At 45.1% G+C, this 15309-nt stretch overlaps 1 protein-coding gene across 1 annotated transcript in view; it reads right to left on the bottom strand.

The window, feature by feature from the left end:
* The window catches only part of ACSF2 (acyl-CoA synthetase family member 2), a 1184899-nt gene that overhangs the window by 547232 nt on the left and 622358 nt on the right, over window positions 1-15309 (bottom strand). The window contains exon 7 of the mRNA XM_069654880.1: window positions 9164-9262. Coding sequence (XP_069510981.1) covers window positions 9164-9262 — 99 coding nt within the window. The remainder of the gene's footprint in view (window positions 1-9163; window positions 9263-15309) is intronic.

The raw sequence follows: 15309 nt of genomic DNA, 5'->3' as shown, positions 1-15309 counted from the left end.
AGTGGAGGGGGCAGATGCTGGAGGGGATTCAGCTGATGGCCAGGACCCTAATGAACTCTTGAGGGATCAGGCTGCCAATTTCAGCAGATGTGGGTATGGTTAGTACGGGAGGGAGAGAGGTGAGGAGGAGAAGAGAAAGGTCTCGAGTTGTTTTACGGAATTTGAGGTGAACCGGTTGAAGGTGGAGAGAGAGAGAGGGAGACTGTTCCAAAGGAGGGAGCAAGCCGAGGAGAGGGATCTTCCCCCAGCTCTCTGCTTGGAGAAGTGTTTGACCAGCAGAGATTTGGAGCAAGAAGATCGAAGGGATCTAGAGGGAGAGTATTCAGTGAGAGAGAGTTGCAGGTAGCATGGCCCCAGGCCTCAAAAAGCCTTATGGATGATGCAAAGGGCTTTCAGTTTGATCCTTGCAACGACCGGGAGCCAGTGGAGAGATTTTAGGGCTGGAGAGATATGGTCGCTGGGCTTGAGGCCAAGGATAGGTCTTGCATCCCCATTCTGGATTAGTTGAAGAGGGCAGAGGGAAGAGGGAAGAAAGAGGCAGGTTGACAAAGAGGCTGTTGCAGTAGCCCAGCCTAGAGAGGACCAGAGCTCTAGAGACATTGAGCTTCTGGGGGAAGGTGAGGAAATGGTGAGTGCCTCTAAAGAGGTGAATTTGAAAGTGGGCCTTCTTGGTAAGGTCCAAGATATGGGGAATGAAGGAGAGAGGGGTCGAAGATAAACCCCAGGTTAGTGGCTTCAGTGGAAGGAGAAGAAGGGGAGAGCCCATAGAGGGCGGCCAGAGTGCAGGAGGGAAACCGGGAAAAGGTCCTGATAGGAATTATCTCAGTCCTACTGGCATTAAGACAGAGATCATTGAAGGTGCACCAGGACTGGATAGCAGACAGGCAGTCCGGGTTGATAGAGGAGGAAAAGGAGGAGGGGTGTAGCTTGAAGAGTTGTGTCTCATCTGCGTACCACTGGAAATGGGGAGAGTAGTTGGAGATCAGGTGAGCAAGTGGTGCAAGGTAGATATTGAAATGCCAGGGCAAGGGGATAGAGCCCTGGGGAACACTGCACGTAGAGCAAGTGTTGGTGGAGGAGAAAGAGCCCAGTAGCAAATGGGAGGGGCGATCAGTGAGGAAAGAGGTCAACCAACCTAATGCCCATTGTGAGAAACCAGAGGTGTCTCACCCACTAGTCCCCGGGGATCTGTCACCCAGGTGGCCAGGAGACGGCCATCGCTTTTGGATCCAGTTCCTGGGGGTGGACCAGTGCGGGAGGACCATCTGGGTCAGGGGTTTTCGGGGAGCGGGATACCGGATGGCGAGAGGCGGGATACCCGACCAGGTGGGATACGTAGGAACTCTAACACCCCTTCCCCTTTTCACTTCCACACGGACAGTCCGCTTTGAGAGAAAACAGACTAAAACCTGAGCAGTATACCTGACATGTCCCAATGCAATGGTCAGGCGAGGTTAGGCAATTACTGACCATCACACACACCTGACATCCATTAAGCTTCCCCACACGGATATTAGGTGGAGCACGAAAGCACACACTGAGCGAGACAAAGGAAACAGCAGTTTTGAGATGGCAGCTGAACAAGGAATGAAAGACAGTGAACTACGAGGGGTTTGCAAGGAGAGAAATTCCCTTGACCTTTCTGGAAAGAAACTGTTACTTTCAAGGGACCTTGAGATTGCACAGCTTAAGGCCTGTAGACAAGTCTGAAGAATCCTGCATTGTGTATCAGAGGTACCCGTGCTCCTCCGACATGAATCGAGTCGGGGAGAAGCCTCAGCCGCCATGGTACCGTCCTTGGCTCCAAGAACAAAGTAGTGACAGAGAAATCAACACAGCCAGTGAGTTGGGGAGACCGATACAAGACCGGTCGGTGTTGAAGCCAAGGTCGCAAGCAGCAACACTGTATAACGAGCGCTGAAACGCACATTGCTAAAAATGCGTGTGATGAAAGACGCTTGTAAAGTTAAACTGCTGATGAATGCTTGAACTTTGAAAGGAAAGATTCGATACCATTGACAGAGTGATCCAGCAATGCGTGCATGCTCAATCGAAGGTCTCTGTAAGGTATCCAACCGAGAAGTGAAAGTTAAAGATTTATAAGGAGAAAGAATTGTGAATCGAAATGGTCCTGTGATGGGTCAAGCAAAATCCTGTGCACAGTCGAAAACCTTTGATTTTTGATACAGAAAGGAAAGATTGGAAAATTAGATAAAGTGGTCCGAGCCCGATTGAGGACGGGGCCGCAACAGCAAAGACCAGGAACCGCTGAAAGGCAGCAAGCATAGAAAACTGGAGGAGAGAGCAAGATAAGTGACAGGGAATTCCGCTAAGAGCGAGAGCGAGAGTAAACAAGGACAACGAGAGACAGGAGCGAAGGAACCCGGAAGAACGAGAGCTTCCGTGGTAGTTGCAACGCAGGGACCGCTGGGTAGGGAGGAAAGATATACTCCCAGGGGCCCCGCGTTACCAGGGACGATCACGGCATAGACACAAAGGAGGGACTAGAACCTCCTACCTCTATGTCCCAAACTCCAACTCGGAAGAATCCGCCAGTCGGGACGCCTGCGGATGACATCGGCAGAAGGCCTTTTTTGGAGGGTGTGTACAAGGGAGTGCTTGTGACAGAAAGGGAAATAGCCAGAAGCTAAGGAGTGATTGCAGAAGTCCGCAAGAGCCGATGCTGTTCTTAAAGGTTCTGGAAGAACAGGGAGACACCTGTTTGGAAGAGATCTTCATGGAGCAGACTACTCTAGAGACCTCATCCGCTGTGATAGGTGAAAAGGAGGAGAGAGTGTCGGTGGGGGAAACCAAGGGAGGCAAGGGAACAGGGAGAGGAGTAGAGGCGGAAGAAGAGAGAGTGGTCAGAATATCATGAGTTTTTGAGGAGAAATGGGTGGCCAGTGCAGTACAGAGGGCCTGAGAAGGAAGAGGAGAGGTAGAGACTGCAGATGGATTGGCTAGTTCCTTGCAGCTTTTGAAGAGTTCGCCATGTTGATATTGGCTCCGGAGATACAGGCCTGAATGTGGGCCTGCTTCTCGGAGCAGATGGAGAGGAGGTATTGCCTTTGGAGCAGGCGGCAGGCCAGTTTGTTAGAGGATGAGCCCGAGGTCTGTCATGGAACATATCCACATGCCACATTTCAGGTTTATAGCATGTTGAAAAGTATGCTGAACATTTCAAAGACACACACACATATCCACAAATGTCCCTTTCATATATAAATATATATATATATATATATATATATATATATATATATATATATATAGAGAGAGAGAAGAGATGATAGAAAAATGGCTCACTAACCCTAATCTATGGATTTCGCTGCCTACCACAACTAACTAGGGTGCTCGTCGTCAGTAGTGAACACTAAAACAAAGTCTGTCCTCGGTCCAAAATCTTAGCTACTCTGTCCCTTACCACTAATACAAAACTATAGTCCAGGAGAATTACTCCCTTCTCCTGGGATGTCTTTCTCGGTTCAGTTCCTATTAGTAAAGAATCTTTAGATAGTTTTTTGCTATCTTTTGCACAAGTTCATCCAGTTCTTTTCCCAGCCTTCTGGTTTCTTCTTCCCCTGGTGTTGACGTGTCACTGGGGTAATCTATGTAGATCGATATCAATGTTAGATTTATGAATGTGCCATAATATTGTAATACACTTTTGTTTTTGTATATTATGTATACTATGCACAATATATTTTTGTAAACACATGTTATGTTGAAAGCACTTTTATGCAATGCAATTAAAATGAACTTTACAGTAATCTTTCTCAATTAGTCGACTGAATGGGGTTTTGTGCATGTTGTTATGTATTGTTCCCATGTGATACTCTGATCAAATAATCGGGCTTCCCTCGCTATTTTCTTTGTGATTGTGCTTTCCCCCCTCTGAATTGTATCTCCATTTATTTCTTTTTAGTTTGAGCTATTAGGTGGTGCTGAAAGCGCTACCTTTAAGCCAAACTATTGTCATTAAAGTAAGAGCTTTATCATAAGAGCTTCAAATATGGGCTTTGAATGAGGGTCTGCAATGCTTTTCCAATGGTGATGACATTTGAGGAGGGATACAAAGTGGTTATGTTATTGAATCCCTCCCATTCCCTACCCCTAGCCATGCTAATCCCTATAGCTAATCCCACCTATTCCTGCCCATCTCAGAACTCTTTGAGCTCTTCCATGGAGGCAGCCATCTTGGATGTCTGTCTCAAAGGAAGCTCTCTGGAAACAAGCTGAAACTAGCGGCCATCTTTGAATAGGAAAGATCCCATGCATCTTCCAAATAAAGTGATACATTGAATCATACGAGTATAATCTTTTTAAAAATAGCTAAAGTAATTTACAATACTTTCGACAGCAATAATTATTTCTGTCCTTTCTGCGTTTCATTTCCTTGTTTTTAAAATATAGCTATGGCTGTTGCTTGTCTTTTTTACATCAGCTTTAATATGTATCAATGTCTTACAACACAAAATTGGCAATGTTATGATACATGTCATGTAGTGCTCGAACCCTTACTGGCTAAATGATTGCCTCTGTTAGCTGAGAAGGGTCATGCTGATGCTTGCCCCGCATGGTCCCACAATCTGACTGGTTTTGCTTGGTTTCACACATAAATTGTCTTGGCACACCCAGCCTCTATAATTGTCCTTTGATGCAATCCATTTTCCGTTTTTTTCCTTCCTTGCCACTTTTAAACCAACTGTAAAATGTTCAAATAAGAAACCTGCAATAAGGCATGAAACCCCACAGTGCTCACGTGGGAGAGGACATCAGGGTAACCCAGAGATCCTCTCCCACGTGAGCACTGTCCTCTGTGTGTTTGCAGGATTTTGCTCGCATTCAGGATTTCTAGCTCCCCACTGCTGGCATGCACCGCTTTGCAGACAGCGGGGAGCTAGAAATCCGAAGTGCAAGCAAAATCCCACAAACACACAGAGGATAGTGCTCACGGATTTTGAGCACTGCCCCCTTTGTGTTTGCAGAATTTTCTACACCAATCACATTGTAAACTGAAATTATAATTATATAAATGCTTATGTGAACCAAAAATGGTATCAGGTAATATTATCCCCATAAATGTCACCATACATATAGTAGTCGTGGGGGTTGCGGGAGTGTCCCCCCTTCATTTAAACAAATGTGGAGGTTGTGGGGGTGTCCCCCGCAGGTTCCATGTGGTAATATTGCAGCAAATAAAACGACGGCATTCTTGTATGTCGAAATTTTTGCAGGGATATTATCACATGGAACCCCAAAAAATAGTATGGAAGTAACTTTGTTCTCTCTATTTGGAATGGATGAATACAAGTATATGAATGCAACATTATAAAAATCATCTGTGCATTATGCAGCTTTTCAGTCAAGTCAAAGACACACAAAAACAAAAGAGTGTGGCAATACTATCTGTGAGTAAACAATATAGGCCTGATTTTAAAAAAAAGAAAAAGCAAACTAAAATCAATGGGGAAATCAATGTCAATGCTTCTAGAATAAATTAACTGCTTGCAGAAGTGCCTTCTTACCGCTTGGGAACTGTCATTTAAACGTTCCACCTGCTTGAGAAATGGTAAGCAAGCATTTCTGTTGGTTTAGGGCAATTTTGACCTTGCTGGGTGGCTCCCCTTTTCTCAGCAAGAGAGTCTGTTGGTTAGGGCGGCTTTTCGCCTGTTCTGAAGCACAAAGACCACATAACAGAGATGCAATGTGTGGCTGGTGAGTATTGCAGGTAGGGCAGGGCAGACCCCGGGACATGTTTGCAAGTTATTTTTGATTTTGTGTATCATTGATTTGCAACCTACTTGATTGAAACACAATAGAGGAAATGTTCATCTTCCCCTCGCTACCCCGTGAGCAAGGTGTCCCCCCCTCCTCCACTAGGTGACTCTGAGAACCCGATGAAGACATGAGGATGAACTCTTGTTGCGGTTTCACATGAACACACAGGAGACTTGAACCCTCCTCCAATACCCTCCACGGGACAGTATAACAGAATGCCAGTAAGTGTGCAGGCTCAGCTCCTGGAAATAATTTCTGGGTCAACCAAAGGTGGTTTCTTGGCCATTCTGTGATGACGCAAGGCTTTATGCCAGTTACCTGGACTAACAAACTGCGTTGAGACTTGTGCATCTTCCAATGTCCCGCGCCTCAATCTTATTGGCTTGCTTGTGCAGCAGTGGTCTCTGGCGTAGCGCTTTACTGGAAGGGACACTCTTCAAGCAGGCGCTTCATGCATCTTGTTTTCTCCTTGGCGGGAGAACACTCAGGATTGCAGGGTTGCTTGTGTTCCAGTCAGCAGGCATAAATGGCCAATCTGGAGGCTTGCCAGCAGTTTAGGCTCATGTCCAAGCCACACTATCTCTGCACCTTCGCTGCTGCTCCAAGGCTGCCCCCCGATAAGTGGACATACATAGATTAAGGAAAACCAACATTGTACATTTTTAAGTGAAGGTAGGCAGTACTGCCAGCTGCGCTTAGGATGTGACCATGATTGGTGAAGTGGTAGAGTGGAGGCAGATAAAGTGAGGGACAGAGGCAGATTAGAGGTGAGGGAAAAATGTTAGCTTTGCTAGCTAGGATAGATGGATGGGCAGAGCGCATGCTGCTGACTGAGCACATAATGCAATATATATGTCACATGTTTGAATCCCATTGAGGTGAAATCAGGATTTCATCCATCTGTGATTGACCAAAATTAGGCCAATCACGGAATATTTTTATCTTTTTCGTAGCGCATAGCTGAAACCTATGTTTTTCTTGCAGGCGCATGGCAAATGCTATTTTGGTTGCTAGCTTATCTTGCAGCCAAAAAGAGCCCAGAACTGATTACATGAAGTTGCGGGCGCTCCCCTTCTGGTGCATTTTGTTGTAGCTCTTCGGATTGTGTGAGTACCATATGTTGGAGACGACACAAAGCTTGTAGGTGTTTGATTATTTGCCCACCCATTGATTGACCATGTGTATAAAGTATTAGGCCTTTCACAGGCACTGCTATTAGATGCCCACAAAATCCCAAACTGTTGGCATTGCCAATGCTTCTTTAACTCAGGACTCAGCCTGCTAGCATTGTTCAAACCAAGTGCAGTGTCTCTCTTGAATCACTGTAGAAGGGGACTCCCGAACCCCTCACCTATATTTTATTCAACTCAAAAAGTTCAAATGACTGCTGGCAGGGCATGGTTACGCCACAAATCTGATTTCTGGGTTGTTCCGTGGAGTGGTGGGGGAGGGGCGAGAGCACAACGCCCACCTGAAAGTGCAGAGAGTCAAGAAAGTGCAGCGAAAGTGCAATCAATTGTACCTTTGACTTGGCTATCTGCTGCCATCTGCTTTCTGTGTTGTTCTTTCGAGTGGGGAGGAGAGATAGCACACAACCCACAAAGTGTAGACAGCTGCAGTCCGCTGAAGGAGAGTTCTGATATCCTGTCCTCTCGGGTGAAAATGTTTTAGACAGGACTTTCTGCGTATTAAAATGTTTCACTTGTTGGACTCCAGTAAGCAACATTAAGTGGAAGAAAGTGCCGGAATTGGTGAGCTTCTGGAGACAGTGTTTTTTTTAATTGCTCAACCCTATTTCATTGTCGTACGCACAAGCTATCATGGGTTGAGGGTCAATGGAAGATAGCACAGGGGCAACAGAGGTTTGAATCCCAAATCCGCGCTTAGAAACCAAACTCAGGTATGGTATCAGGCACGTTATAAAAAGCCAATTAAATAAACATTCTAATATGGGGCTGTATCGTGGTCAATCCCACATACAACCTGACTTGAAGGCGTTTGTTTCCCTTATGACCATACTCATGTTATACCTTGTCTACAACGCCTCCTGTGGCTCTGTCCATGCCAGGTTTGGTGGTAGGGTGTTCTTTGGTGGAAAGCACAGTTTTTGAGTCAACTGAAGGATATTTTGGGCAACCGACACTCTGCTCTGTTGTCTCAGCCTCCTGGTCCCAGTAAATGCCATCCACCACAAATCGGGCCAACCTTTACAGTGCTGCAGTTGCCATCACTCCAAGCTTGCATCACATTCATGGCAGCCTGATTCACCAGCAAAACGGAGACAACAAAGGCTCCCTTCTAGCAGGCCAAAAATGTACCCATCTCTGGAGGGAAGTGCACCACAAAAAGCCATGACAAGGCGTCATGCATTTCAGGAAGTACATGAAGGATCAATAGTTTAAAGATCAAAAAGCTTTGTGCAACAGGAATCCCTTGCATACAAACAAACATGCATGCCCCACATAAATTGTGCCTTCGGCTCCTGAAATCACAGTGGGTGGCTATTCAGAGATCCAAGAAACAGTCAACTAATGGAATTTTCGTTGTAAGGAGCATTTTCGTCACGTATGCTCTCCTGAACAATTATTTTTAATTTGACCATGGTGTTCGCTGGATTTAGGATGCGCGGCAAAGGGGTGGGTGTTATTTCACGTACGGTGTGCCATCTGCCAAGGCCAGAATTGATTGCTTAACTCACATGGAAGTATGGCTTCATAAAGAACTGGTAGTTGTTGAAGGTTTCGTCAATTTGGATAGGACAGTGTTAAACAGGTGGCCTAATTAAGGACAATGTGGAGTGCATCAAGGGGTACCAAAGGAACTGTTGAGGACCATCCTAATCAGACTACGCAAGTCCATTTCAATAAGAAATGTGAGGTCAGGATGGTAAAACCACTATGAGAATCATCGGGCCTCATTACGACCCAGGCGGTAAGTTACCGCCTGGGTCGTACCCTTACCACCATGGTGTAAACTATGTTTACACCATGGTGGATGGCGGATATACCGCCCCATTCCACGGTGAGTGGGGCGGTAAATCCCCATTTCCCATTTTACCCTTCCCCATTCCCATATTTGCCCCATAGGGCATAATGGGAGTGGGGAAGGCGCTAATTACGCCACCGTAAATTACGGTGGCGTAATTAGCACCATGGTCCCTTAGCGCCACGGATTTTAACGCCTGCAAAAAGCAGGCGTTAAACTCACCATGGCGCTAAGGGACCTCGGAATCAGGCGTTAAGGGTCGGCGCCGTAACCCCTTAACGCCTGATTCGTAATGAGGCCCATCATCTTGCAATTTTCGTGCAAAGCCCACTGTCACATTACTCTTTGTTAACCGAGTCCACCAACATACTCATTTCCACATATAGCCACACATCACCTCTTTCCAGTCGAAGCCCATCCGATGTCCAATCAGGTTTGCATTGTTAACAATGTTGTGGTGGGAGAGTGTGGCCCCCTTCGGGTATCCGGTTGTTCCCTAGAAAAGAAGAATTATGCGAGCGTTAAGGATACACATACAGGACTGATTAGGGCCATACAAGCATCCACTCCAGCGGAAATCTGATAATGGCAAGTTGCTTTTGGACTCTCATTGAGAAACAACATTTCGAGACACCCAGAGACTGTAGAGTGCACACCCAGCTAGGGTTGAATGTTGACCACATGCAAAGAGGACTTGCTGGTACACAGACTTAAAATTAATATCTGAGGTCCGAGGATGGCTATAAAGGTTTAAAAAAAGAAAAAGTTTACTTACCTGGAACTCCTATTCTCCATTATTGGTATCTTTCATTGATTCACATGCTCATGAATATTCCCTGTTGTCATGTTGGGAATCCTTGGTAATAAAAAAGCAGTTTTGCTTTAAACATAAAAAATTGCTTGGTAACTTGTATAGCCTTTTGCTGTCATTTTGGGTCATATTGCCTCAGTCAATGACAGTGGCCCTCCTTATCTCCAACCCTGGGGGCCATCTTCAGATTTAAAAGCGTAATGTGTCAGTAGGAACCAATGAAGAGACAGAGGGGTAGGTGGCAGTGTCGCATGTGAACCCATGAAAGATACCAACGCTGGAGAACAAGAGATACTGGTAAGTAACTTGTTTTTTCTGCAGTATTGGATCGTTCATGGATTCACATGCTCATGATTACATAGCAGTACATACACAACAATCAATGGGAGGAGGTACAGATCTCAACAGAAGCAATGGAAAAGACTCTGGAACACTAACCTCAAGCAAAAAGGTTGCGAAGCAACATTGGCCAACAAGGGACTGCTCCCTGCTATCCCTGTCAACAGTAGAATTTTGTGAAGATGTGGGTAGACCTCCACATAGCAACCCTGCAGATGTGGAGCAGGGGAAAACCTGACAGGAACACTGTAGTAGAAGCCACGTCTCTGGGGGAATGCACCCTTGGTCTAACATGGCAGTTGTCTGTTCTCCAGCCAATGACAAAAGATGCAGCCAGATAGCCACCTAGAAACGGAAGCCTTTGACAGGGCCCTCCCTCCCTTTTTCAAAAGGTCCAAATGTTAAAAGAAGTTGTGAAGTATTGGCAAAGTCTTTTGCGAGTGCGATATACAACCTCAAAGCACGGGCAACGTCCAGTGAATGCAATTCCCTCTCTGCCGGAAAAGTTGGAGAGCCAAAATACACATGTAGGAGTAGGACCAGCAGCTTGTTCAGGTGAAAGCTTGATGGAATCTTTGGCATGAATTAGTGCGCAGCACCAGCCTGAATTGATTATAAAGTCAAATCCGGTGGCTTGCAGGAGAGAACTTGCAACTTCCCAACACGTCTGGCAGATGTAATAGCCACCAGAAAAGCAGTCCTACCTCCATGAGAGAAACTTTAGAGCTGTTTGATGTAGAGGCTCAAAAGGCAGGCCAATGAGTTTGGAGAGAACCACACTGAGCTCCCAAGCTGGAGCTGGTGATTTTAATGTCCGGAACGTACCCTTGAGGAACTCTTTTTTTCAACTCTTCAATTTAAATGTTCATACAAAGCAAAAAAATAAAACAAATTGCATGGGTTCCAAAATTATTCTAGCTCTCAAAGTAACAAACATATTATACCCACATTATTATATATTATGTCACAAGCTTTACAATTAAATCTTTTAAATTTAACTATATACCAAATCCAGCGTCCATAGACATCAAGATATAATGCACAACTACACAGACAAGACAGGAGAAATCACAAAGGAACCCACACCCCCATGCACATATACCACCACCAAGACTAACACGCATACATTTAATCATAAAGATGCTCTGAATTACACACATCCATACATATCATTAAAAAGCCCCCATAATTCCAGATAAGTCTCCTCTCGATTCTGTTTTAATAGCATGTGTTTTCAAAAATTCGAAAGAGTCTGCATGTCTTTGGATAAAAGCGCTATATAAGCTATAATAAAATAATAAAATTCTAAAATACAAATGTCTAATATCCAACCCTCCGCAAGTAGCTTTTTTCTTGTTTTACACTCTCTGGATTTGCTTGGTCAAGTAGGGCCTTATCAATCCAGCATAATGAGTTACATGCTATCTCACATCTGCCCTTGGAAGGGAGCAGAACCACAGCTGACAAGGACATTGGGAATTCCATACCCAGAACCGTATCCAACCTATCAAGCACATCCTTCCTGAAGTCCACAACTCTAGGGCAGCCCCACAACATGTGCACCAATGACCCATACCCAACTCATACATCCGCACCAGAGTCCAGTATAGATGACATGTGATCCTTTGGTGGGTATAGCGTAAGTTCTAGTACATCTTAGCCCTTGTGGCCACCTTCCAAAGCCCCTCTTATTCCTTCACTGATATATTTCTGCCCAGCTCATCCACCCAGGCTTGCCTCAGTTTATCCCAAGAGGTTGTCAAGGAACCTTCCACCGGCATTGTGTAAAGAAAGGTTGAGACTGTAGAGGCAGTTTATTAAACAATTCACAAATCTTGGGGTTTTCTCCCATCGACATACTCCGCTTCTTTTGCCTTTCAGATAACATGCCCTTCAAATCCCTGGATCTCCCTAGCTTCCTTTTACCTAGGCCATATTTGCACAAAAGATTTTCAAAGGGCATAATGTTTCCTTCCTGCCAGACATCTCCAATCTTCAAGATTCCTTTTTTAACTGAGCTACGCCGGTTCAACATTTTATTATCTATCAGAAAACCTGGATTATACCAGATTGAAAGCCATAATACATAAATAAATTCTGCCCACAACCCAGAATCCACAATGTCAAAGCTGCCTTAGTAACAGTAACGGTCTGTAATTTCGCTGGCAGCTTGGGAATTTTTCCAAATGAATATAAGCTACTTAGACAATAAGGCAGTAATCTCTCCCTCTCTATCGACACCCACAATGGCTCAGGTTCCTCGTCCTCAGCAAAATAATAGACAGATTTTTTCAGCAAGAATCCTCTGTGATAATTCTCAAGGATAGGGTAGCCAAAGCTGCCCTCCCGGACACTACGCGTCATGATGTATTGTGGGATCATTCGCCTCTTACCCTAACTCCACAAGAATTCCTGAAAAACTATCAATACGCTTAAGCACATTCTTAGAAAAACTCAAAGGGAGTGACTATATAACATACAATGCTTTGGGCAAAAGCATCATTTTAATAGCATTTACTCTTGCCCAAACATTCAAAATCATACGCTCCCATTTACGGATATACTTTTGGAGCACTTCTATCAGCTACTGACATTGTAGTCCACAATTTTCTTTAGATCACAAACAAGGTAGATCGCTAAATATTTTACACTTGTTTTTGCCCACTGACAATTCCAATCTGACGATCCTTTGTGCGAAGAAGCCTCCTTAAATCGGGAAAACCACAGTTTTCCCCCCAATTTATTGTGTCCAGAAAGAAGACCCACTTCTTCGATTAGATGTTTCAAAAGTGCCCCACCCTCTTCCGGATTCACCAGAAGTATAGCCATGTCATCCGCATAAGCCAGATCCTTTGTCTCTCACACGTAGACCCCGAAGACCTAACTCTTGCCTGATATAGGCTATCAGTGGCACCAGTGCTAGATTGAAAAGAAAAGGAGACAGCGGGCAACCTTGCTTCGTACCCCTAATTGCAGGAAGGATGATGATAGTTTATCATTCACCCAAATTCTAGCAGCAATTTTAGATTTCTGCGTTCCAACAGCATTCAGAAAAAACTGCCCAAACCCCATTTCAAGCAGCGTGTAGTTTGAAAAGGTCCAATTCACACAATCAAATGCTTTTTCAGCATCCGAAAAGATCAATAGCATATTTTCCACTTCAGCTTCAAGAAAACGCATGCTGTTTATTATTGTTCTAACATTATCGTATCCATATCTCTGCCTCATAAATCCCACCTGGGATTGATCTATTAGATAACTCATATATTTGCCCAACCTATTGGTTAAAATTCTTGTGAATATTTTGGCATCTACATTGAATAGTGAGATCGGACGGTAATTACTATATTTGGTATTATCTCTCATTGGCGTTGGTATTGAGGCAACAATCACCCCTCTCATGGAAGGACAGTGCCCCATCCATCATAAATCAGTTATATAGGCCACAAAGTATAGGCGCCTGTTTGGAACTAAAAGACCCATACAATTCCACAGGTAACCCATCCATACCTAGGGATTTCTCAGTATTTAGTTGATTTATTGCCATTAAAATGTCAGATATAGTAATTGAAACATCTAACATGTTCCTGCCCTCTTCAGGTAGGCGTGGGATTTCTATTCGATTGAAAAATTCAGACAGTTTTGACGATGGAGGAAGAAACTCTTCTACATACAAAGAAGCATAGAAGGACCAGAAAAATTCACACATTTCTTTTCTTTTTAATAGCCATCCCAGCCAGTCCATTCTCTATCCTTAACCAGCTTGTGAGACCACAGGGGAGACTTGCACACTGTGCAAGTATAGCAAGAGATAGCCACGAGATGCACCTTTATGGATGCATGTGCCAACCCTGCATTTGCCTATGATAAAAGATATTGCATTATTTGATTATCCTTTATTCGAAGTGGGTAGAGTCCTTGTGAATGACACCATATAGTGAAATGTTTCCACTTTTGCTTGTACCAGCAGAGAGTGGACAGAGCTGTAGCCTTTGCCAGAATTTGTCTGCATTCCAAAGGCAATGCGACATGTCCAAATTCTAAGGCTGCAGGAGCCAAACTTCCAACTTCGGAGACGCTGGGATGTGGTGCAGAACAAACCCTCCTTCTGTGGAGTGCAGGTCCAGACGAGGAGGCGTCTGATGCAAGGTGCTACTGATAGATGCAGAAATGATAAATTACTCACAGTAGTGACTAACGTACTCTTAGTCCTAAGTCTCCTTTCCTCCACACTGCATGAACACCAGAAAAAACCTTCTTCCCCTATAAATTTAGAGGCGCGTGGGGGTTCGGTCCTGGGAGCATGCACTGCCCTGACTTCGCCCTCCAGAGCCACACATCAGTCCCATTGACGCGTTGAGAATAGATTTAACATTGCCTAATGACACCAGTATTATTAGGGGGGAGGATGGTGGGACGTATGGAGGCAAGGGGACTAAGGACTAAGAGTACGTTAGTCACTACAGTGAGTAACTTATAATTACTCTTCCATCCCGTCCCCTTTCCTCCATACTGCATGGGCGATTACAACTGAATGTAGCCCCAGGGTGGAGAGGAGACCCTCCTTAAGCAAATAGGTCCTGAGAACCGCCTGTCCAAAAGCTGCATCAGATCTTGAGCCGCCATCCAAACAGTAATGCTTGCAGAAAGCTGTCATGGTGCATGCTCCCAAACATCAAGAACCGACCAGCCAACCCCGGTTACTGGCACCCATGAGGACTTATAAAGCACCAAAAGGTTGCATTAAGATTTCCTGGAGTCAGTCCTGGCGCCGTTGGCTCCATCTTGTGGTAAGCTACATGGGGCAACACAGCCCAGACTAATGGAGCTGAGCCATTTGGCCTAACTTGGGGTGTGGCTCGAGGGACTACTTTACCTGGAACTACTTAGAGGGCTATTTAAACCACACCCTACAGACAGAATACGCTTCACGTTATTCTGCACTGCTGCCCCGTAACACTCACCGTGTCTGCTCAGCTCCTGTACCCGATCTTCAGCAGCCACGCCTGTTCTGGGGACCTCGAGCCATCGGCATCTGTGAAGAAGGAAAGGAAAAGAACAGGAATTAGAACAGCGATTGAGGCCTTACCTGAAGCTGTCCATCCGAAAGGTCTTGCCTTCAGCCGCTCTCCGGATCGTCGAATCTGCAGAAACGAAGGCACTCGCATTGAGAGCCAATACTCATCCGGAGGCTGATTTCCTCTTGAATGCCATTGAAGCGGTTCACCCGTTTGCCGCTCCAGAGTTGGCACGCACCTGTATTGCAGAAAAGAAACAGTAGGTTAGTCGCGCACAGGAAAGAAACCATTTATAGACATTTCAGCGCCATGCACTCGCGCTAATACTCACCCGCAGGAATTCTGCTCAGCGACTTAGGAAAAGACAATTCTGCA

Source organism: Ambystoma mexicanum, chromosome 3q (assembly GCF_040938575.1).
Source record: "Ambystoma mexicanum isolate Mex_15411 chromosome 3q, UKY_AmexF1_1, whole genome shotgun sequence".
In the NCBI taxonomy this organism is placed as follows: domain Eukaryota; kingdom Metazoa; phylum Chordata; class Amphibia; order Caudata; family Ambystomatidae; genus Ambystoma; species Ambystoma mexicanum.
The sequence above is the reverse complement of the archived record's forward strand: the minus strand, read 5'-3'. Positions and strand labels throughout refer to the sequence as shown.